At 56.1% G+C, this 23,069-nt stretch overlaps 1 protein-coding gene and 1 long non-coding RNA gene across 2 annotated transcripts in view; both read right to left on the bottom strand.

Moving 5' to 3' along the window:
- The window catches only part of BICRA (BRD4 interacting chromatin remodeling complex associated protein), a 34,070-nt gene extending 19,059 nt beyond the window's left edge, over positions 1 to 15,011 (bottom strand). Inside the window, 2 exon segments of the mRNA XM_040581330.1 lie at positions 6,148 to 6,223; positions 14,886 to 15,011. Coding sequence (XP_040437264.1) covers positions 6,148 to 6,223; positions 14,886 to 14,927 — 118 coding nt within the window. The 5' untranslated portion in view covers positions 14,928 to 15,011.
- Positions 15,012 to 16,933: 1,922 nt separating this feature from the next.
- On the bottom strand, positions 16,934 to 21,241 carry LOC121082001. The gene is made up of 4 exons (XR_005825874.1): positions 21,193 to 21,241; positions 20,751 to 20,795; positions 18,945 to 19,048; positions 16,934 to 18,084 (listed from the first exon to the last, which is right to left on the bottom strand). It is a non-coding gene; the product is annotated as an uncharacterized LOC121082001 (long non-coding RNA).
- Positions 21,242 to 23,069: the final 1,828 nt, after the last annotated feature.

The following is a 23,069-nucleotide window of genomic DNA, read 5'->3' as shown; positions in this document are numbered from 1 at the left end:
TCGGCTCATCCCGACGCCGCTCCCGTCCCTCCGGCGCTCGTCCCGGTTTTCCCAACCCGGGGCTTTGGTTTCACCCCAAACCCCCAAACCTGCAGCTTTTTGACTTATTTTCACCTCGACACGGGGCATCCAGCCCAGCTGACGGACCTCCTGGGATCCTCAGCACCGGGATCCTCGGCAGAGCAGATCCCGGCACCGCGGCGGGGCAATAACTCGGATCCCCAAAATCCCACGTTTATGTCGATTTACCCCTCGGTCTTCCCGGGGGGGGCAAAACATTTTCAGAGGCGTTTTGCTTCAGGAGGTGAAATCCAGGATTTTCCACCGATAACCCGAGATCCGGCACCGGGTGATCTGGTGGATCGGCAGGTGGAAACCCTTTTTACAACCAGTTTTAGGGAAAAATAGTGGGAGTTTGAGTTTTGTGTCGTTTTTTTGTTTTGTTTTTTTTTGTTTCTTTTTTGGTTTTTTTTTTGGTTTTTTTTTGTTTTTTTTGGGTTTTTTTTGGGTTTTTTTTGGGTTTTTTTTGGGGTTTTTTTGTGTTTTGTTTTGTTTTTGTTTTTTTTTTGGGGGTTTTTTTTGGGTTTTTTTTTTTTTTTTTTTCCCCCAGTGTTTCCCCTCTTTTTCTCACACCAGCTCCAAACCTCGGGGTTTGGAGGCGCAGGATGAAACTCCTTAACGAGACACAATTAATAAAGATTAAGGTAACGAGAAAATAAAAACCCAACAAATCAGCCGCTTCAACAGGTTGAAAAAAAAACCCAAAAAACGGAGAAACTCACGGCGGGATGAACACACCTTTCACGTGCAGCCCGTGGTACTGAACAACCTGCCTTTTTAACGAGCGCCCGTAATTATTTCCAGGCCTGCTAAATTAATAACCTAAATATGACAGCCAAAGCTCCCAGCCCGCTTGATTAATTAGTCCGGAGAGCCCCGTCGCCCCAAGAGCCGGCACCGCCGCTCCGCCGCCGCCAAGACGCCGTATTTTAATTTTTCCGCCGTTTCTGACGTTCCGCCGAGTAAATTTAGGAAAAACGAAGCAACAACGGTGGGACGGAGCAAACCTCCCCCCCCGCACGCAACGGCGCAGCCCCCCCGGGAGCGGAGCTCTGCGCCCACCCCCCGTCAAATTTATCTATTTATATTTATAAAGTTTTTTTTCCGCTCCGGCTTTCTGCCCCTGCTCCCGTAACGGAGCCCTGGAGGGGGGGTTGGGGTGGGGGGGAGGGGGATGGATTTATGAATTAACGAGCTGGTTTGCTACCTGGATTTCTTGCCTTGTCACTCGGTATTGATTACCGGGAGGAGGAAATTAAAAGCGTTTTGTCAAACGATGCGGGCGAGGAAAGCGGCTCCCGACCCCCGAGCTCCGCGCGGGAATCGCTGTTGGGCAGAGGGAATATTCCTGGTCTGATTTCTTTTTTTTTTTTTTTTTCAGGTGGGTCAGGTCCGTTATCGCTAATTAACGGATGGGAGGGAGCCTGAATCTGTTAAAAATCGTTAAATGCAAGCGGTGTTGAGAAGCAGGCGGAACCCCCAGCGGCCTGAATTCTCCCCCCGGAGAAAAAAATCTACGGTCATTCCTTAAATCCGCGCGATAAAATCACCGGGATTTATCCAAGCGTCGCACCCGGAGAGGAGCAAGCGTGATGTCCCGAGCGGCGGGGCAGGGAAGTTGGGATGTCAGCGGAGAAAAACGTGCTCGAAGCAAATTAAAAATAAGAGGAATCATTTGTTAAGGGATTGGCGTTGGGATCTGGTGGGGAGGGGGAAGAAAGACCCTCGAGACAAACCATCACGCGGCTCCGTACAAATCAAACCTCTACGGCGCCGTTTCAACGACGTTAAAACGTTTTTTCAACAGATGAGACGCGCTCGGCGCTCAAATCCGGGGCGGCGGCACCCCGAGCGGGGGCTTCCCGCACGCCCCCCCCCCTAAAAAGTTATTTCCAGAGTTTGATCCCGTCCTGACGCCACAATCCGACGCTTCTGGTGTCACCCCCCCCGACAACGGCAGGTCGCGCACGCAGGGCTGCGCTTAGGACCGTGCTTTGTCAACGATTTTAATTTTTTTAAAAAAAAAATATGAGCCGGGAAAATGCTTGGCGCCCACGCTAAAGCCGTCGGGGAAGCGGAATTTCTTCCCGTTTACAGGAACAGGAAGATGATGGGGAAATAAAACCCCCAACCTGCTTTCAGCGTCACCGTCCCACGCTCGTTTTATCCTGGTTGCCTCGACCAGTAACTCCCCGTTTTGTTTCGGGACCATCTTTTGGCAAGAGCCGCGGCGAAGCGTTTGGGCCGCGGCGAGTAGGTCCGGCTCGATTTTATGACACGGTAAGACTCGATAGTGGATTATTTTTAAGTCTCGCCCGCACGCCGGGTGCTCGCGGAGCCGGGAAAAGCCAGCATCAGGGAAACGCTGAGCTTTACGACCCGCTTCAGCTCTTGAAAAAAAAAAAAACAGGCAGAAAAATTAAAAAATAAATAAATGGAAGAGATTCCAGGCGGTTTTCCTTCTCCCACAGCAGGGGGAAGCCACATCCCTAATTCCCAGATTATTCCGGCGAGGTCCCGTGGGGAAAAGGAGCCCCTTCTGCCGTCGGAGTCCTATCCGCAGCCCGCTCTGTAATTGTTAATTATTCTTTGTTTTATCGTATTTAAGACACTACAATTATTATCCCCCCGTGATTTCGCTTCCCTTTGTAATTAGAGATAATGATTAGAATCTATTTGGTGTTACACCAGGAACGCCCGGGAAGCTGAGGAGAGCCTGGACGGAGCGAAGAGAAAGGGACGGAGAGCGGAACCGCGGCGCCGAGCCGCTAATTACCCGCGCAAGACGCGGGGAAAACGAGATGCTGAGCGCTTTGGATCGCGGCGTGAGGGGGGAGAAAGGCCTCATCCTGCCCAGGAGGAGCAGCGGTTCTTAGCAGCGGGCACAAAGGCCCCAAAATCCACGGGTTATCCAGCGGGAAGGTTCTTCCCTTCTTCCTCCTTCATGGCCTCGCCAGGAGCTTCCGAAAAACCCAACAAAAAGACCGAGACGGCGGAAGGTCGTCCGGAGGGGCCGGATCCGTGGATGCGGCTGGAGCGGAGACGCCGGATCTGCTCCGCGACGGTGAGGTATCGTCCAGGGGACGGGCGCCCCAACGCTTCCACGCCTGGAGAATCCAGCTTCACCGCGTCTCATCCATCGATATTCCGCGTGACCGGCACCCGCGGCGCATCCCCGGGATGACGGGAAGAGGAGGCGGGCCCGGTACGGCGAGCCAGGATACCCAGATGGCGACGAGAGTAACGCGTTTCTTTACAGCCCATCGTTCTCCCTCGACTCTACTACGGGATTACTACGCCCCGGTGGGATTCTGGCTGGAAAAGCCCCCCTAGATACCCCCTGCCGCAAACAGACCCCTCCTCTGTCCCCGACACCGGCCTTTGACGTGCAGCGCCCCCGGTTTTTGGGACTGAACAGACCAGTCACCTCGCTGGTTGGATTTTCCTCCGTCCCTACTCTTCGGAGAAAACCAAAACGTGATTTTAAAATACACGTAGCGCGGCTCAGAAGCCTCGAAAAGGGCTCGGGAGAGGGAGCCGGGCGGCCCGAGGAAGTTTTCCTCGTCTCGAGCAAATATTTTCCTCTTCCAGACACGATCCCTTTTCCTCTCTCCGCCGAGGAAGACTCAATTACACCTCGCACGGAAAGTTTATGTCCTCCCCCCCCCCCGATTCAGCATTTTCCATTTTCTTTTCGGTTTTATTAACGCTGACTTTGACGCCTTCGATTTTCTCAGGCTGCCTCTTCTCAAGGTCACGGGTGGAAAGACACAAGAAGCCACCAGGGTCTGCTGAGAGCATCGGCGACGCTCTAAAAAGCGAGGGGGGTGGGGGGGTGGGTATTTTTGAGCGAGGAAAATCAAACGGAAAAAAAAAAAAAAATAATCCTCCGGGAAAAGCGAGCGGAGGAGATGGGAACCCGCTGGCGAGCGCATTTCCGTGAGGGAAGCACCAAATATTTCCTCCACTCTCTCTTTCACGCCGTCAAGAGTTAAATTTATCACCAGCTTCCCCAGGGAACAGGAAGAAAGCCTCCGGGAAAATCACGGGATAAAAGGAAAAGCGCCCGCCAGAGTTTCTCCTTCCCCGAGCCACATCGCTTCGTTTGTCTCCCGCTCCGAGGGCCAAATTATCCCTGTGATCACCGGGATATCGACGATAAACCACCGTGGATTTTAACGGTTCTTCCACCCGGCGACTCCACGGAAACCGGAGATATTTTTATCACAAGAAATTCCGGAGCTGGAGGTAAATCGTGGCAACCCAATCGCAACGGGTCGCGCCAGCCGCTGCGTACGAGGTTTCCGTTACCGTCAGCGGGGAAACCCCTGTTCCTCGTTACCTCACCGTTAATTAATTAACCTCGTGGACCTTCTCCAGGCTTGAGGACCGGCGGTTTATACTCCAGAAAGGGATTTTAAAATATCCCGGTTTTTGGACCGCTCAAGGTGTGTGTTCGCAAATCCTACGAGCAACAACAGGAATCGCAAGCACGCGTACAAAGAAGGTCCCTATTTCTCTGGTGTCATCCTCCTTTCCCCCCCCCCCCCCCCCCCCCAGCATCCCAGCAGATTTATCCATTGTGAAAAAAAAATAATTAATAAAATAATAAAATAAACCCACAAGGTGCGTCGGGTGGGTGAGAAGGGCAAACCTCCCGACAAGAAAAGCATCTTCCGGGGGGGGGGGGGGGGGAAGCTGGAAGTTCTAATTTCCTCAACAAAAGCATCTTCCAGAGGGGAAAAAAACCTGGAAATTCTGATTTCCCCGACAAAAGCATCTTCCAGGGGGAAAAAAAAAGCTGGAAGTTCTAATTTCCCCGACAGAAGCATCTTCCAGGGGGAAAAAAAACCCCTGGAAATTCTGATTTCCCCGACAAAAGCATCTTCCAGGGGGAAAAAAAAAGCTGGAAGTTCTAATTTCCCCGACAAAAGCATCTTCCAGGGTGGGAAAAAGCTGGAAATTCTAATTTCCCCAACAAAAGCATCTTCCAGGGGGGAAAAAAGCTGGAAATTCTAATTTCCCCAACAAAAGCATCTTCCAGGGGGGGGAAAAGCTGGAAATTCTAATTTCCCTGACAAAAGCATCTTCGGGGTGGGGGGTGTGGGGGTGGGAAGCTGGAAAAAAGCTGGAAATTCTAATTTCTGCATTGAGGGATTTGCAGACTCCTGCAAGAATCCTGCCGGGAATCGAGGAAATCTCCATTTCAATGCAGTGGACCTGCAGGAATGCGGTGGCTTTCCCCAGGACAGGATTTGAGGAAAGGATTCCTCCAGAAATCCACCCGGGGGGGCTCATGTTTCTAAGCAAACAACCCCCCCCCAACCCAGAAACTAAACCGGTTATCTTTTATTTCCACGGTCCTAATAAATATTTGAAGTATAAACACTCGCACGTTTTTTTGGGGGGGTGTGTTGTTTTTTGTTTGGGGTTTTTTTTTTCTTTTTTCTTTTTTTTTTTTTCCCCTAGCAGAAACTTAAAAAAGGAACCAGCCCGGATTCTGAACATACCGACGACAAACGTCTATTTTTAAGCTTGGAATTAGCTTTTCCCACATTTCGCCGCTCTCCCAATGGATTTCTCAACGCCTTTTCTTTTCACCGGCTGGCGACTCGATCCGGCCAATTCCATAAATCCTCCTCTGGCCGTAATTAGAAAGCAACCGTCGCCACGCTAGAGGAGAAGGTTACGCGCAAAAAAGTCCCCTCTGGGCGTGAAAACTCCGTCTGGAAGTTTTTGGAGACGACGCCTGAAGTAATAAGGGAAACGGGGCGCGAGGTCCAGCTTCCACCCTGGCACCATCACCCTAATTAGGGCTCCGCAGCCACTCCAGGAGTAATTAAACCACCGTTTTGACCCAACGACGTCAACAAATTCCACCGCTGGGAGCAGGGCGGTTTGTAGCCCCGCTATTCCTTCGTAAAAATAAGAATTAACGACAAGGCTTCGCTCCTCCCTGGGATTTTCCATCCCACCCCATTACTCCTCGTTAGGAATAACCCTCGTTAGCCTCACCGGGACACACACCACCCTCCCCCCCCCCACACACGGCCCAGGACGGGAGGAGAGCGCTCGTGTTTTACTAACCTCTTGCTTTTAGCAACTCTGTGCCAACTATGGGTAGGAGAGGAGATACAGAACATATTTGCTTTATGCAGTCATACTGTAAAGGAAAAAAATAGAGAAGGGCCGTTACACCACCGATCCCGACGACCTAATCCAATAAAAAAAAAAAAACAGAAAAAAAAAATAATAAAACCACCACCCCAAAAAAAAGCAGAAACGCGGAGATTTTAAGGGCAACGGGTCTGTTTGAAGCCTTAGGGCGCAATATAAATATAAATTGGAAAGACAGGGATGGACAAGGTGCTCCTTTTTTCCCTTCAAGGGTTAAGGTAGGAATTCCCTGCAATAAAACTCGCCGGGCTCTGGCGGTGCGGCCAGATTTGGCTATCTGTATTATAAATTCCCTATAACCCAGAAATTAACGTGAAAATTCCAAAAGGTGATGGCTCCCCGGGACAAATCCCAACAAAACAGGGAGCGTCGGAGAACGAAGTACGCTGGGAGCATTACACCCGTTTCGGAGATCACAGCACTCGTGAAATTCCAGCTTCCAGGAATGAAGGGTTCAAACATCCCCCAGATCCGGAGCTGGAAACAGAGGGAACAACAAACCCATCTTGTACGACACAAGGGGCGACGATCCCGGTTTGGAACAGGCCCCAGGAGTTCCAATCCCACGAATCTCGAGGAAACAAGTCAAATCTGAGGTCACCGAGGTGAATTTTTTTTTTTTTTTTTTTCTCCCCCAAGTATTCTCCTAGGATTGTCACTTGCTGCGCTGCGGAATTCCCTCCGGGATGCTCCTCCCGGGGATGTCTCCGTTACTACCAGGCTCTCCGATATCCAGCTGAACGCCGCGCTCGGCGCTTCTTTTAGCCGCCTGGGGCTCCAGGAGCTCCCGTTTCATTTCCAGCCCTTCAGGTGGGTACTGCAGCAACCAAAGTCTGTGTGCTCTCCTCCAGGGATTTCTTTCTTTTTGAAGACCACGTGTGGAGGGAAAATTATTTTCTAACTCTTTTAGTAGGTGCTTTCGAGCGGTGAAAAGGAAGAAGACTCGTAAACGAGCGATGCTGCACTTACATCCTCCTTCCCCGGGAAATTACTCTCGACTGCCGAAGCCGGTGGCGTTTGTTCGCGGTTTCCATTGGGACAGGTGGAAAATCCAGGAGCGTGAGACTCCCCACTTCCCCGGTGGAAAGAGGAAAATCCCGGGATGTGGCTCCCTCGAGCCACAGGCAGGCGGGAGCTGCAGGTGAGGGCTGCCCAAGAGCAGCGCCGGATGCTTCTTCCTACGGGAACGCTGCTAAAAACGAAGTAAAACTCACCGGCATACGGTTTCTAGTTAACTATGATGGTAAAAAACACCGATTAAATCCACCAAAGCGAGTCCTCCTGCCCGGCATCACCGTAACTCCTTCCCCACCCGCCCGTTCCGCCGCGCCGGACAAGCTTTGCCTTCGCAGCAGCGGCAGGGACGAGGCCACACCGCAGCGAGGATGCTCCCAGCGCTGCCCCGTCCCGAGGCGCTGCCGGGAAATGTCCCATTTCTGGGTCAGGGAATCGTTTTCCTGGCGGCGAGGACTCGCACCGTCCCGGGCCGCCTGCCCTCCCCTCCCCCTGCGCAGCGCAGGATTTACTTGGGAGCTTTTTTTGCTCGAAATCATTTCCAGACTCGCATTCCCTCGACCGCAGCGGGAGGAGGAGGAGGAATACAATGGGAGCAAAGCGCTGGCTTGGCGGGGAAGGAGGGAGAAACTCGCCGGGGCTGGAAGGGGGGGGGGGGGGGGGGGAGGAAGAGGAAGATGCAGGGAAGGAACTTGGCAAACGCTCCCCGTTTACCTCCACCAGCCGCCGTGGCGCTTTTTGGTTCAAATTTAGAGCTATCGCTCGTGGGTTTGTTGTCGGGCCTTATCCCGGCAGGATTTTTTTCCACTTGGGAAAGGTGTGCGGTGCTGGCGGGCGCGTGCCCTCGCTCCGCAGAAGAGGTGAATCCCGCGGGGAAGGCCTCCTCCACCACGCAGATTTACGAGCCCCGAGCCTCCGACGGCGGAGGCGCAGCGCCGGGGCTGGCGAACGCAACGGCGGGATTTATTTTTAAGGGGGGAGAAAATTTCAAGAGAGAAAAAAATAATAAAAGAATCAACACCCAAAAACCAGGAGAAACACACTCAATACGCAGAGTCCTGTCGGGAAACAGGCCTGAACCTGCAGCACCTCCCCAGAGGTGCTGGAAAGCCATCAGTGGCCGCCGCTTTTAACGACAGCTGATGAAAAAAAAAAAAAAAAAGAAACACCAAGAAAACAGAAATGTTGACAGTTTTAAGCTCACCCAACAATTCTCTTCAGAAAATAGCCCAGAAATTGTCCGACACGCGGCAAAAAAAAACCCAAACCAAACCACCCGACTCGGTGCAGGTGAACGCATCGTCGCACGCAGATCCCTGACCTTTTTGTCGAAACGGCGACGAATGTTTCAACTCCTTATGGCAGCAGAAACCGCTTCCAAACACGCGCTGAATGTAAACCGAAGTATTTTTGCCCTCTGCCTGCAGCCAGCCCCGGCCTCCGGCCTCCACGAGCCATGGGAGAGCCTTGTTTTCCCGGCGGATGCTCCGCTCTCTCCGGGACGGCGAGGAAAAGGATAAAAATCGGGTTACATTTGCTGCGGGAGAAGGCGAGGAGAGAGGGTTGGGGGCAGGAGGAGGAATGGGGGTTGGAGGAGAAGGGTGAGGGGGTTCACGGGGGGACGAAGCCGCCGCGGCGTGTTTTGGATCCGTCGCCCGACGGTGGTTGGGGATTTTGTGCGGCGCGGCAGAGCTCGGGGTTTACACTGAATAAACTTGCGGAAACGCGGAGCCGAATTTTCCCATATTTGCCAAACTCAGCCGGGTAAAAGGCGGAGGAAGATGAGGCCCCGAGCCGGTGCACCCGTGATGGCCTTTTCCGAGGGGTTTGGGGTATTTCAGCTCTCAAACAGCGCTCCTCAAGCCCAATCCATCCCATAATACACCCCCCCCAGCCACATTCCCACTCCGCATCGAACCCAAGGCACAACGGGGACGTTTTCTATGGAAAATAAGCGACACCCGCCTGATGGGTGACAAATATGGCCCAAGGAAAGGCGAAAAACGAACGTTCCCATGCAGGTGCCGAGGGAGCCGCCGACGCCAAAACCGGGGTTTTTGGGGCCAAACCGCTTCCAAACGGGCACAGGGGAGCGGAGGATTTACACCAGGAGCTGCTGCTCTTAGTAGTGAGGAGGGAAAGGTGCAGTGTCACCCGCAGCCGGCAGACGAGGACGCTCCTCAGGCTCTGCACCGGAACAGAAACGTTAATTCCCCGATTACGGGAAAAAACGAACTCTCTGAGTAGGGAAGGCACCGCCGGCGGGGAACGGGGAAACGTGACGGAGGCGCAACGGGGGGGGCTACTTGCAGCGGGACGAGCGAGGGGAGCGGGTCCGACAGCTCCGCACACCGCAGCCCCCTTGCAGGAGCTGGTAGGGAAGGGGTGAGAGGAACAAAAGCTTTGGCTTCGGCAACAGGCCGTGGTGGAGGGATGGGGGATGCTCCAAGGGATGGAGGATGCTCCAAGGGATGGAGGAAGCTCCAAGGGATGGAGGAAGCTCCAAGGGATGGAGGAAGCTCCAAGGGATGGAGGAAGCTCCAAGGGATGGAGGAAGCTCCAAGGGATGGAGGATGCTCCAAGGGATGGAGGATGCTCCAAGGGATGGAGGATGCTCCAAGGGATGGAGGATGCTCCAAGGGATGGGGGGATGCTCCAAGGGATGGGGGATGCTCCAAGGGATGGGGGATGCTCCAAGGGATGGGGGATGCTCCAAGGGATGGGGGATGCTCCAAGGGATGGGGGATGCTCCAAGGGATGGGGGATGCTCCAAGGGATGGGGGATGCTCCAAGGGATGGGGGATGCTCCAAGGGATGGGGGATGCTCCAAGGGATGGGGGATGCTCCAAGGGATGGGGGATGCTCCAAGGGATGGGGGGATGCTCCAAGGGATGGGGGGATGCTCCAAGGGATGGGGGGATGCTCCAAGGGATGGGGGGATGCTCCAAGGGATGGGGGGATGCTCCAAGGGATGGGGGGATGCTCCAAGGGATGGGGGGATGCTCCAAGGGATGGGGGGATGCTCCAAGGGATGGGGGGATGCTCCAAGGGATGGGGGATGCTCCAAGGGATGGGGGATGCTCCAAGGGATGGGGGATGCTCCAAGGGATGGGGGATGCTCCAAGGGATGGGGGATGCTCCAAGGGATGGGGGGATGCTCCAAGGGATGGGGGGATGCTCCAAGGGATGGGGGATGCTCCAAGGGATGGGGGATGCTCCAAGGGATGGAGGGAGCTCAAGGGATGGAGGATGCGCAAGGGATGGAGGATGCCCAAGGGATGGAGGATGCCCAAGGGATGGAGGATGCCCAAGGGATGGAGGGACCTCAAGGGATGGAGGGACCTCAAGGGATGGAGGGACCTCAAGGGATGGAGGGACCTCAAGGGATGGAGGGACCTCAAGGGATGGAGGGACCTCAAGGGATGGAGGGACCTCAAGGGATGGAGGGACCTCAAGGGATGGAGGGACCTCAAGGGATGGAGGGACCTCAAGGGATGGAGGGACCTCAAGGGATGGAGGATGCTCCAAGGGATGGAGGATGCTCCAAGGGATGGAGGATGCTCCAAGGGATGGAGGATGCTCCAAGGGATGGAGGATGCTCCAAGGGATGGAGGATGCTCCAAGGGATGGAGGATGCTCCAAGGGATGGAGGATGCTCCAAGGGATGGAGGATGCTCCAAGGGATGGAGGATGCTCCAAGGGATGGAGGATGCTCCAAGGGATGGAGGATGCTCCAAGGGATGGAGGATGCTCCAAGGGATGGAGGGAGCTCAAGGGATGGAGGGAGCTCAAGGGATGGAGGATGCTCAAGGGATGGAGGATGCTCAAGGGATGGAGGATGCTCCAAGGGATGGAGGATGCTCCAAGGGATGGAGGATGCTCCAAGGGATGGAGGATGCTCCAAGGGATGGAGGATGCTCAAGGGATGGAGGATGCTCAAGACACCCGGTTCATGCGGACACATCGAGCTCTGCACCGAAATACCTGCGAGGAGCAAAGAGTGCGGTAACAGAGCGGTGGTGGCAATCTGCCCGTTTTTTTACACCAAAAATCCCACTCTACTACAGGATAAAACGTAGCTACTACTGAGAAAAACCCTACGCTGCTAACGTGACGGTTTTGAGGATGTATTTTCAACGTTCCTCTTTCCTATAGCGACTTAAATTTAGCACGAAAGTCTCTCACGTCGCGAAAATTCAAGTGGAAAGAAACACCGAGTCGCAAACCGTTCCCCTCCGCTTTGGTTGCTTTTTTTCCTTGGGGAAATAAAAGAGGAAAATGCTCGGGAAGCCCAGCCTCAGCCACGCAATGGGAAACATCCCCGGCATGAAACCCCCAAAAGCTGCACGCAAAACTCCGCCACACTCCCCGTGTCCCCCCTGCGATTGACAGAAAGAGCCTCCTCCCACCCCTCCCCTCAAAAAAAAAAAAAAAAAAAAGGAAAAAGAAAAAAGACTTGATGAGATATTTAAGGATTAAATCCCTGCAGGATGCGGCATTATTTAGGGGCTCCCGACGGCTTCCAGCCTCCATACTCCTACTCAGGGGATACTACACGGGGCTTCACTTCCAGCCTCCAGACTCCGACGCAAGGGATCTTCCAGCCTCTGTGCTCTTACTCAAGGGATACTACAAGGGGCTTGACTTCCACCTTCCATACACTTACTCAGGATATACTACACGGTGCTCGACTTCCAGCCTCCATGCTCTGACTCAGGGGATCTTCCAGACTCTATGCTCTTACTCAGGGGATACTACATGGGGCTTGACTTCCAGTCTCCGTACTCCTATTCAGGATATACTACATGGGACTTCCAGCCTCCACACTCCCACTCAGGATATACTCCACAGCCTCCACGCTCTTACTCAGGACATACTACACGGCGCTTCACTTCCAGCCTCCCCGCTCTTACTCAGGACATACTACACGGCGCTTCACTTCCAGCCTCCCCGCTCTTACTCAGGACATACTACACGGCGCTTCACTTCCAGCCTCCCCGCCCTTACTCAGGACATACTACACGGCGCTTCACTTCCAGCCTCCCCGCTCTTACTCAGGACATACTACACGGCGCTTCACTTCCAGCCTCCCCGCTCTTACTCAGGACATACTACACGGCGCTTCACTTCCAGCCTCCCCGCTCTTACTCAGGACATACTACACGGCGCTTCACTTCCAGCCTCCCCGCTCTTACACAGGACATACTACACGGCGCTTCACTTCCAGCCTCCACGCTCTTAACTCAGGGGACTCCAGCCAGGCCACGTACGTGCATGCAGGGGACGGGGAGAGACCGGACACACGCGTCACTTCCAATTTCGCATCACAACATTTTACACACTGAAATAAAAGAACCCGCTCGGCTTTAAGCTGGGGGACGCTACGCCAATTCGGATCCAAATAAAACCACGAGGCCAGCACCCCTTAGCACCTTGTCCCAGCGTTCCGAGCTACGAGAAATACGTCCACCACAGAAAAAAGTGGCGGTGCACGTCCAGCTCCCTGCTGGCACGAGGCGGTGGGTCGGCACCGGAGCAGCAAAATAGTTTTTGGGGCAAGGCAGGAGCTCGGCGGCGGCCGAGGAGCGTTGGTGGAAACACCAGACGGGCCCGAGCGGCAGCCCCGGCGGTGCCAAGAGGGACCAAGGCCTCTCCCACTGCCGGGGCCAGAACGCTGCCTTCCCTCCTCGCCCCCAGCTGCTGCTTTTAGGACAAGAGGGAAGAAACCCAGGATGGAGAGGTGGCACCTCGCGGGCACGGGAGCAGGGCGGCCGCGAGAGCCAAGGATGCGACTCGCAAAACTAACCGCCACGCTGCTGCCCGCGCGGGCCGGGAGCCATCGTTCACCTGCCTCTTACTTTGAAGTTACACAGGGAAGGTTGCTGGACAACTGACAGGGTAAAGGTGTCCCTATGCCATTGTCCTCTCACTTTAGAAATCATAACAGTAACGATGATCACGTAATAAACCAAAACAGGCACAGAAAGTGCCAAAACAGAGACAGAAAACAAATTAATCGTATAACAAACCAAGTAAATAACATAGTAAAATAATACAATGAGATAAATAACAAAACAGTAGCATAATAACACGGTAACATAACGCTGTGATAATATAACATAGTAATACGATAAAAATAATTCAGAAATCCAAGATCAGCGCAATTGGTTCACGTGTCAAAGAACTGGCAGCAAAAAAGTGAAGTATTTCAGCGTTCAAACGTAAAGAGAAAGCGTCAACACAGGCACCAGGGGACGAGGAACCAGCCCCAGACCGACGCCATGCATCAAACCCTTGCCCTGAGCATGGCAGGCGCGGCGGGGCACCCACCGGCACGGCACCCACCGGCGCAGCCACAGAAACACCGTCCGCGAGCAGGGCTGCGCCCACAGGCCGAGTCCACGCTCAGGACAGAGTCCCCCTGCACCTGAACTTGTGTGGGGGGAAGAGGAACCCCAAAGCCCCCCCCCCCCCCGTGCCTCAGTTTCCCTTTGGGTCAGACGTACGCCGAAGTTACGGTACCTGGGTACCGCCACGGCACCAGACCCGTGGGCAAGGAGGACAGACGGCGTCACCCGAAACGAAACAGAGGGAAAAACTCAGTCCGAAAACGCTGGATTTGAACCTCCAGAAAACTACGGAGCCCACAGAGACCAAACCTGCGAGCCTGGGACCACGCACGCAAAAAAAGGCAAAGCCAAAACCCTACGGAAACGGTAAATCCAAGTCGGAATGAAGCCGCGAGCGGCCGACAAATGAAAACTAGAAGAGAATTTGAAGAGCAACGAACTGTAGTTTATTCAACGTATTTTTCAGGCAGCGAGGGAGAACTCGGGAGCCGTAAGGCGCCCACTCGAGCCCCCAAGCCAGGCAGGTGCTTTTGCCAGCGGACGGTGTGTCCCCCCCCCCGCCGCTTTCCCCGGGCTCAACCGGTGCCACGGGGACGGGCTCCGGGTTTGCGGCTTCCCGGGAGGCCGTGGCGCCGGCTGCGGGCGGCGACGGAGGGGTTCACACCCCGACATGGCAAACCCTCCGTGCCTGCGCTCCCGGAGCCATCCCAGGGCATCCCTGCCTCTTCCTCGGGAGGAAGAGGAGGAGGAGTGGAGCGGGGCGGCGGGGCGCGGCGCAAGGAAGGGGGGGGGGGGGCCACAGGGACACCCAGGCCGGCAACCGAGACAGCAACACCGAGTCACGGCAGCGCGAACCGGCGGCCTCTCCCCGAGCCGCCCCCCCCCCCCGGCCTCCTCCTCCTCCTCCGAGCCCGGGAGGAGGTGGGGACGAGCAGGGCGCTTCCCGGAGGCAGCGGGAGGGGGGCGGGGGGGGGGGAGGGGGGCGCCGGCGCGCCCCCCACCCCCCTCTTTTCGGGCGGTGGGGTGCGGAGGTGTAGGGGGGTGCGGGGGGGGGCGGAGGGCGACGTCTCCTTTTCGGGAGGTACATTGTATTCCGGAGACGTGACCCGCAGCCGCCGCACCGGGAGGCTGTCCGGGGGCGGCGGGGCCGGGGCGCGGGGAAGGGAAGGGGGAAGAGGCGGCCGGGCCGGTGGCCGGGGAGGGGGCAGGCGCCCCCCCGGCCGCCGCCGCAGGTAGCGGAGTTAAGCGATTTAAAGCGAAATTGCTGCATTGTAAGAAACTCACCGTGATGTTTGAGCAGCAGTCGGCGCGGGGTCTCCCAGACATCCCCGCACGGGCTCCGGAGGCAGGACCCCGCCAGGCACCGACACATAGGGGTTCAGCGCGCTGCCTGATCGCCCGCCGCGCCGCCGCCGCCGCGCCGCCGCCCAGCGCGGGGGGGCGGCAGCGCCCGGGGCACCCCCGCGGCTGCGGGCGAAAATAAACGCACGGCGCGGCCCCCCCTCCCCCCCCGCGCCAGCCCACACCCCCACGGCCCCCCCGCATTTGCATACGCCACGCCCCCCGCCACGCCCCGCCGGCGGCGGCCCGGCCCTGGCGAGCAGCGGGGCACAGCCTTGGCTAGCAGCGCGGCCCGGCCTGGGCTAGCAGCTGGGCTAGCAGTGCGGCCCGGCCTGGGCTAGCAGTGCGGCCCGGCCTGGGCTAACAGTGTGGCCCTGGCCTGGGCTAGCAGCTGGGCTAGCAGTGCGGCCCGGCCTGGGCTAGCAACTGGGCTGGCAGTGCGGCCCTGGCCTGGGCTAGCAGCTGGGCTGGCAGTGCGGCCCGGCCTGGGCTAGCAGCTGGGCTAGCAGTGCGGCCCGGCCTGGGCTAGCAGCTGGGCTAGCAGTGCGGCCCTGGCCTGGGCTAGCAGCTGGGCTGGCAGTGTGGCCCGGCCTGGGCTAGCAGCTGGGGCTGGCAGTGTGGCCCGGCCTGGGCTAGGAGTGCAGCCTGGCTAGCAGTGCGGCCCTGGCCTGGCTAGCAACTGGGCTAGCAGTGCGGCCCGGCCTGGGCTAGCAGCTGGGCTAGCAGTGCGGCCCGGCCTGGGCTAGCAGCTGGGCTAGCAGTGCGGCCCGGCCTGGGCTAGCAACTGGGCTAGCAGTGCGGCCCGGCCTGGGCTAGCAACTGGGCTAGCAGTGCGGCCCGGCCTGGGCTAGCAACTGGGCTAGCAGTGCGGCCCGGCCTGGGCTAGCAGCTGGGCTAGCAGTGCAGCCCGGCCTGGGCTAAAAGTGCGGCCTGGCCTTGGCTAGCAACTGGGCTAGCAGTGCGGCCCTGGCCTGGCTAGCAACTGGGCTAGCAGTGCGGCCCTGGCCTGGCTAGCAGTGGGGCCTGGCCTGGACAGCAACTAGGCTAGCAGTGTGGCCTGGCCAGCGGTGTGGCCTGGCCTGGCTAGCAACTGGGCTAGCAGTAGGGCCCTGGCCTGGCTAGCAGTGCAGCCTGGCCTGGCTAGCAGTGGGGCAAGCAGTGCAGCCTGGCCTTGGCTAGCTGCAGGGCAAGCAGTGTGGCCCGGCCTTGGCGAGTAGCGGGGCCCTGGGCTGGCTAGCAATGGGGCTAGCAGCGGGGCTAGCAGTGCGGCCTGGCCTTGGCTAGCAACAGGGTCCTGGCCTGGCTAACTGTGGGGCTAGCAGCATGGCCCAGCCTTGGCTAGCAGTGGGGCTAGCAGCAGTGCCCTGGCTAGCAGCACGGCCTGGCCTGGCTAGCCATGCAGCTAGCAGCAGGGCCCTGGCCAGCCGCAGGGCTAGCAGAACAGCCTGCTCGTGGCTAGCAGCAGGGCCCAGCCTGGCTAGCAGAGTGGCCAGCAAACCCCAGGGGAACAGAGGCACGGGGACAGCCCCCATCCCGGGCCAGCCGCACCCGCCGAGCCCCCACAGCGCCTGGGAGACCCCCCGCACCCCCATCCCCTCCAGCACGGCCCCATTTCCCTATCAAAATGGGGGGGGGGGGGCAACACACAACACACCCTTGGGGCTAAGGGGGGGGGTCTGCGGGGCCGGCGGCCCCCCCGAGCGGGGGTTACCTGCTGGGCCCTGCGCCCCGGCGAACGGGCTCACCCCCTCGCATCCCACCCTGTGTCGCTGGCGGCGGAGTCGGGCCCTGCCGAGAGAAAAAGCCGTTGACACACAATTTTTTTACCCATCGCATCCAGCAAAAGATGATCCCAGCTCGGAGCGAGGGGAAAAAACAATTATTTATTTTTTAAAAAGTGTTTTTAGAGGGAGGCTCTGCAGAAAGCTCAGCACAGGCATCGACACAGGTGCTGAGGACAGAAAAAAAAAACACAAACGGGGTGGCAAAGACCCCCTGAGGCCCCGTTTGTTTTTTTTTTTTAAATTCCCATCGCCCCTATTATTTATAGCCAGGGAAGATAAACCAATAAAAGGCTCTCAATTACTTTTAATTCACTCAGGACCGTGTCACCAGGACAAAGAACACACGCACGGGACACCAAAAGTAGCACTGACGGAGCGAAAGGAGAGACAGCGACCGTAAACCCCGTCCGATTTACATCGTCACGCAGCTAACGGCTTTCCCCCGTCAAATTTCTTGTTTAGGTTCCACCGGCGTAAATCCCGCCTTCGTTAATATAAATTTCCCTGGCTAATTTCCTGAATGAGAAATAAAAATGACTTGGAATAAAACCAGGAAGGGAGGAGTGGGTTTGCCCGCGACACACGTACTCCTCGCTAGTTATTTGCGACGGGCCTGATCCTGTTTTTAAGCTGTGGGTCCAGAGCGAAGCGCGCGGAGGGGCGTTTGGAGGCAGTGCTTATTAAAACGCTGTGGAGAACAGCTTTCTATGTATTCACTTACAAAGAGGGGAAATTGTCTTTAAGGAGCGTCAGGATTGAAAAGCAACGCTTAAAAAGTCTTCCTGCTGAAGGCAAGCTGGGGGAAAAAAAAAAAAAAAAACAAAAAAAAAAAAAAACCAAACCGCATTTGCCATTTTTCAGCTGGATTTCTGGTCGGGATAAAGCCCCGAGCCGCGCTGGCCCGGCCTCCCCACCGGCGCGCCCGGGCAGCCCAGCGCCCTGCCCAGCCCAGGGTCCTCGACATCCCAGTTACAAACTGGTTGAGCCGGCGAGGAGGCTCCGCTCGGGATTGGCGAGGTGCAGGCAGGGGGAGGCAGGGCCAGGCGCCTTGCCCGCGCCCTGATTAGGCGGGTTAAATATGATTGACCAGTGCGAGTAATTAATCTGCGAGAGGCCGGGCTTGGGGCTTTGTTTATACCCCTGGATTGGTTGGATTTGAATTGGATATACGTTCTGTTTGTACCTGGGTGGGACCTGCCGGGGTTTTATTTTGGTGCATTACGCTATAAAAGCGCAGCGCCAGCCCAGCCGAACGCTGTCATCGTCGTCGTCATCGGCCACCATCGCTCCATCTTCGCCGCCGGAACGCCGGGAGCCCTCAACCGGGTACGGTGCCGGAGGAGGAGCAGGATTCCGAGCTGGTTTTATCAGGAAGGGGGAAAAAAAAGAGACAAACCCACCGTCAGCAGCGCTCACAGCAAACCTTTAAGCTTCACGACGCACCCTTGTCTTGGATATTTTTTTTTTATTTTTTTTTTTTTACCCTACATCCCAGAGCACTGAACACAGCGGAGCCTACTTAAAAAAAAAAAAAAAAAAGATAAAAAAACAACCCACAAGCCAAGGCAAAAAGCAGTTGGCACAAAGCCACCGTAAGCGATAATTCGATTAACCCACGGGACAGGACTTCTTCCCCCGAAGGATGTTGCTATCAACGGCGCCCTCAAAACCTGGGGGTGATTTCCAAGCGGGAAGCATTCACAACATCGTCATAACGAAGAATTTTGCCTTTCACGACGGTGACTTTACCAGCAACTCCTCAGGGGGAAAAAAAAAAAACCACAAAACAAACCCCAAAAACTTCCAACACTGCTTTTACGCTGAAGGACAAGGGGAAATTCACCGCAGCAGCATGCTGGGGTGTCGCATCCCACCGTCGCGACACGTTTCTGTCCCAGCTCAGTGCTCCCCCCGGGATAGAAATCCTCACCAGGACAGCTTCTTCCAGCTTTAACTGGGGTCAAATCCTGCAGCAGAGCGAAATGACCCACCGGTATTGCACCCCCACCCACCAAAGTTCGGTAAAACCCCTTCTTTTTCAGAAATAAAGCATCAGCTGCATCACGCGGCGTGCTAATTAATTTATATTACACCCCCGTGGACGCAAACATTCACTCTGGAGAGGAACCTGGCATGGCACAGTCACAAACGAACCCCCCAAACGCCGCTATTTTTAGGTGTGCTTAAAATATACCTGATGACTAACAGAATTACATACCATTTTTACGTAGTAATAACCGAACGCTCAAAGGTTTGTGCCTCTCCTCACAGGTGGTTCCTGCTTTAACCACTAGACTGCAGCAGCCGGAGTCGCTCCTACACCTTTCCGATTAAAAAAAAACATTGTTTTATTTCCCTCTACTATTTCCTGCCCCCCCCCCCCCCCCCCCCCAACTTCTCCCAAATGTCTTCGCTAGGATCCAGGTGGCTCCCAAGGGATGCTTGGGATTATCGGATAATAATCCTGTTTGGGATTACTGGATAACAATCCCAAGGGATGCTTGGGATTATTGGATAATAATCCTGTTTGGGATTACTGGATAATAATCCCAAGGGATGCTTGGGATTATTGGATAATAATCATGTTTGGGATTACTGGATAATAATCCCAAGGGATGCTTGGGATTATTGGATAATAATCCCAAGGGATTATTAGATGGGAATACCAATAATACAGCTTTTGCACTGGTGCAATTAAGTTGTTATTATTATTAAGGACCCAGGAACGGCCTAACACTCATCCTGGGACAGAAGGACAGCGCGCTAAAACTAAACCGAGGAATTTCCTTCACACCATAATGTTAAAAGAAACGAACAACAGGGAAAACAAACATAAAACCAACAAAAAGGTGCTGGAAATAGCTTGGAGAGGGGGCTCACAGCGATCCTGATGAGCTGCAACCCCTTTTCCACTTTAAAGACCAGGGTTTCTCGGTGTTTTACAAGCACCGTAGAAAGGTAACAGCCATCCCATGAGACAATATTCCCATTTCCCAAGGGAGAAATAAAACGAGGTAAAAAATTTATCCAAAGCCAGCCCACAAAACACCCAGGTGAGAGGTACGTTTGGTCGCTCTCGGCTTGCAAAATGCCCAACAAAATACATTTGGTCGCTCTCGGCTTGCAAAATGCCCAACAAAATACATTTGGTCGCTCTCGGCTTGCAAAATGCCCAACAAAATACATTTGGTCGCTCTCGGCTTGCAAAATGCCCAACAAAATACATTTGGTCACTCTTTGCTTGCAAAATGCCCAGGCAAGGGGCACAGCTGGTCGTTTTTTGCTTGAAGTTTAGATAAAACCATCTACTCTTGCCTGGGCCTAGCCTACGTTTTCTCAGTTTTTGCCCCATAACTCACATCTCCAGTCCCTTCCCCCCCCCCCCCCACGCATCCTCCCTCCACACCATCACCCCTGACATTGCACGAATTCACTTTAGGATAGAATAAAACCTTGCAGTTAAAATATAATGAATATAAGAAATATATTCTAATGAAACTAGTAGCTGCACAACAAAAGCTGCTATGAAATCCTCCGTACAGCCCCGTACCAAGGCTAAGAACTTATATTTACTCAAAGAACTCAGGTATAGTAATTAGGTCGTGTAACCATAGTCTGAAAGAAACAATTAATGAAACCACTGATGAAAGAAGGAGCCTGTGTCTCTAGCTTTCTCCAACGAGGGGCCTGTTTATAAGTTATCTACAGGGAGCGACCAAAAGAAAGAAGCAGAAGAAACAGATGGTCGACACGGACATAAATTAGCTCAGACCGGTAAGAACACCGCAAACTTGCAAAACCATCACGTACCAGGCAAAAGGTGAAAAGTACACCCCGAGGAAGACCGACGGCCTTCCTCCCAGAGACCCCTGCCCACAATTCTTGGAGGAATTTGCCCAAGTGCAAAGGGCTGATAAGATGATTAACATACGAAGCGAGAGTAGGCAGGGCTAGGCAATGAGTACGTACAGGTGTTATATCTATACAATAAAACAATGAATATTTAATTAAGGTAGGTAGTTACTTTAGTCACCCGCGTCAGGCAGAAGGATCCCCCGTGCATCCAGTGCTGCCAAAAAAAAGGATACTCAGTCACTACGAAATTTTGACTTCGTTCTTTAAATCACACCCCCCCCCCTTCCCAAATTTCCCACTTTTACCACCCCGCAGCGCCTAAATAACCCTAACCCTGCAAAAAATAGAGGTCGCAGGGTCTCCTTGAACCTTTATTTCACACAGAGGCGTCCCCACTCCCCCCTCCCCTCCATCCATCCACCCCCCCTCCCCCCCTCCATCCATCCCCTCCCCCCTCCCTTCACACCTCCCCTCTCCCCCTCGCACAAACACCCATTCCCCAGGCGCCCCTCCCCCATAAACCCAGCCCCCACCCCCCGTGCCTTCCACACACCTTCTCACCCTCACCCTCCTCCTCGCCCCTCACCCCTTTCCCCCCTCGCCCCCCTCACAAAATGGCGCCTTCCCCTCACGCCGCCGTTTTCCCGCCACAGCTCCTCCCGCCCGCTCCCGTCACGTGACGCCCGCGCGCAGCCGCCCCGGCCGCGGAAGGGGGGGGGGGGGGGGGGCGGGGTCAGCGCGCGTGCGCCGGCGGCTGGGCGGGAAAACGGCGGCGGGAAAACGGCGGCGGCGCCGAAGGATCCTCCTCGTACACGCTGTAAGGGACGTGTGTGTCCATCTTTTCCCCCCTCCCCCCCCTTCCTTAGCCCCTCCACTGCCAGGGTAGCTGCAGCCCCCCGCCCCCTTCCAAAACATGGGAGACCCGCAGCCCCCGCCTGCCTCCCCCCGGATGTGTTCCCCTCAGGGAGGGGCCGCCTCTGCTGATGCTTGCAAGGCTGGGGGCAGGGTTTCCCTCAGGGAAAGCCCCCCAACTCCATCCCTGCGGTGGTCCCATAGAATCCTGTAAGGTGGGGAGTAGGATTTCCCTCAGGGAAAGCCCCCAACCCCATCCCTGGGGTGGTCCCACACCCTCATACAAGGCCAGGAGCAGTGTTCCCCTCATGGAAAGCCCCCCAGCCCCATCCCAGGGGTGGTCCCACAGCCTCCTGCAAGGCCAGGAGCAGCGTTTCCCTCAGGGAAACCCCCCAGCCCCATTATTGGGGTCGTCCCACAGGTCCCTGCAAGGCCAGGGGCAGCGTTTCCCCCAGGGAAAGCCCCCAGCCCCATCCCTGGGGTGGTCCCACAGCCTCCTGCCACATGGGGGGCAGCATTTATCTCAGGGAGATCCCCCCAACCCCATCCCTGGGGTGGTCCCAGACCCTTGTACAGGGTCAGGAGCAGTGTTTCCCCCAGGGAAAGCCCCCAGCCCCATCCCTGGGGTGGTCCCACACCCTCATAGAAGGCCAGGAGCAGTGTTCCCCTCATGGAAAGCCCCCAGCCCCATCCCTGGGGTGGTCCCACAGGCTCTGGTATGGCGGGGATCAGGGTTTCCCTCAGGGAAAGCCCCCGCTTCGTCCCAATCCCATCCCTGGGGTGGTCCCATGGCCTCCTGTAAGGTGGGGAGCAGCATTTGTCTCAGGGAAACCCCCCAGCCCCATTATTGGGGTGGTCCCACAGGTCCCTGCAAGGCTGGGAGCAGCATTTCCCTCGGGGAAAGCCCCCAGCCCCATCCCTGGGGTGGTCCCACAGCCTCCTGCAAGGCCAGGAGCAGCGTTTCCCTCAGGTAAAGCCCCCAGCCCCATCCCTGGGGTGGTCTCACAGCCTCCTGCTAGTCCAGGAGCAGTGTTTCCCCCAGGGAAAGCCCCCAGCCCCATCCCTGGGGTGGTCCCACAGCCTCCTGCCACATGGGGGGCAGCATTTATCTCAGGGAGATCCCCCCAACCCCATCCCTGGGGTGGTCCCACAGCCTCCTGCAAGGTCATAAGCCTCGTTTCCCCCAGGGAAAGCCCCCCTGGGTCCCAATCCCATCCCTGGGGTGGTCCCACAGCCTCCTGCCACATGGGGGGCAACATTTATCTCAGGGAGAGCCCCCCAACTCCATCCCTGGGGTGGTCCCACAGCGTCCTGCAAGGCCAGGGTTTCCCTCAGGGAAAGCCCCCCAGCCCCATCCCTGGGGTGGTCCCACAACCTCGTGCAAGGCCATAAACCTCGTTTCTTCCAGGGAAAGCCCCCCTGGGACCCAATCCCATCCCTGGGGTGGTCCAACAGCTTTCTGCAAGGCCAGGAGCAGTGTTTCCCTCAGGAAAAGCCCCGCATTGTCCCTAATCCCAGCCCTGGGGTGGTCCCACAGCCTTGTACAAGGCCAGGAGCAGTGTTTCCCCCAGGGAAAGCCCCCAGCCCCATCCCTGGGGTGGTCCCACACCCTCATACAAGGCCAGGAGCAGCGTTT

This window comes from Falco naumanni, unplaced genomic scaffold, assembly GCF_017639655.2.
Source record: "Falco naumanni isolate bFalNau1 unplaced genomic scaffold, bFalNau1.pat scaffold_115_arrow_pat_ctg1, whole genome shotgun sequence".
In the NCBI taxonomy this organism is placed as follows: domain Eukaryota; kingdom Metazoa; phylum Chordata; class Aves; order Falconiformes; family Falconidae; genus Falco; species Falco naumanni.
The sequence above is the reverse complement of the archived record's forward strand: the minus strand, read 5'-3'. Positions and strand labels throughout refer to the sequence as shown.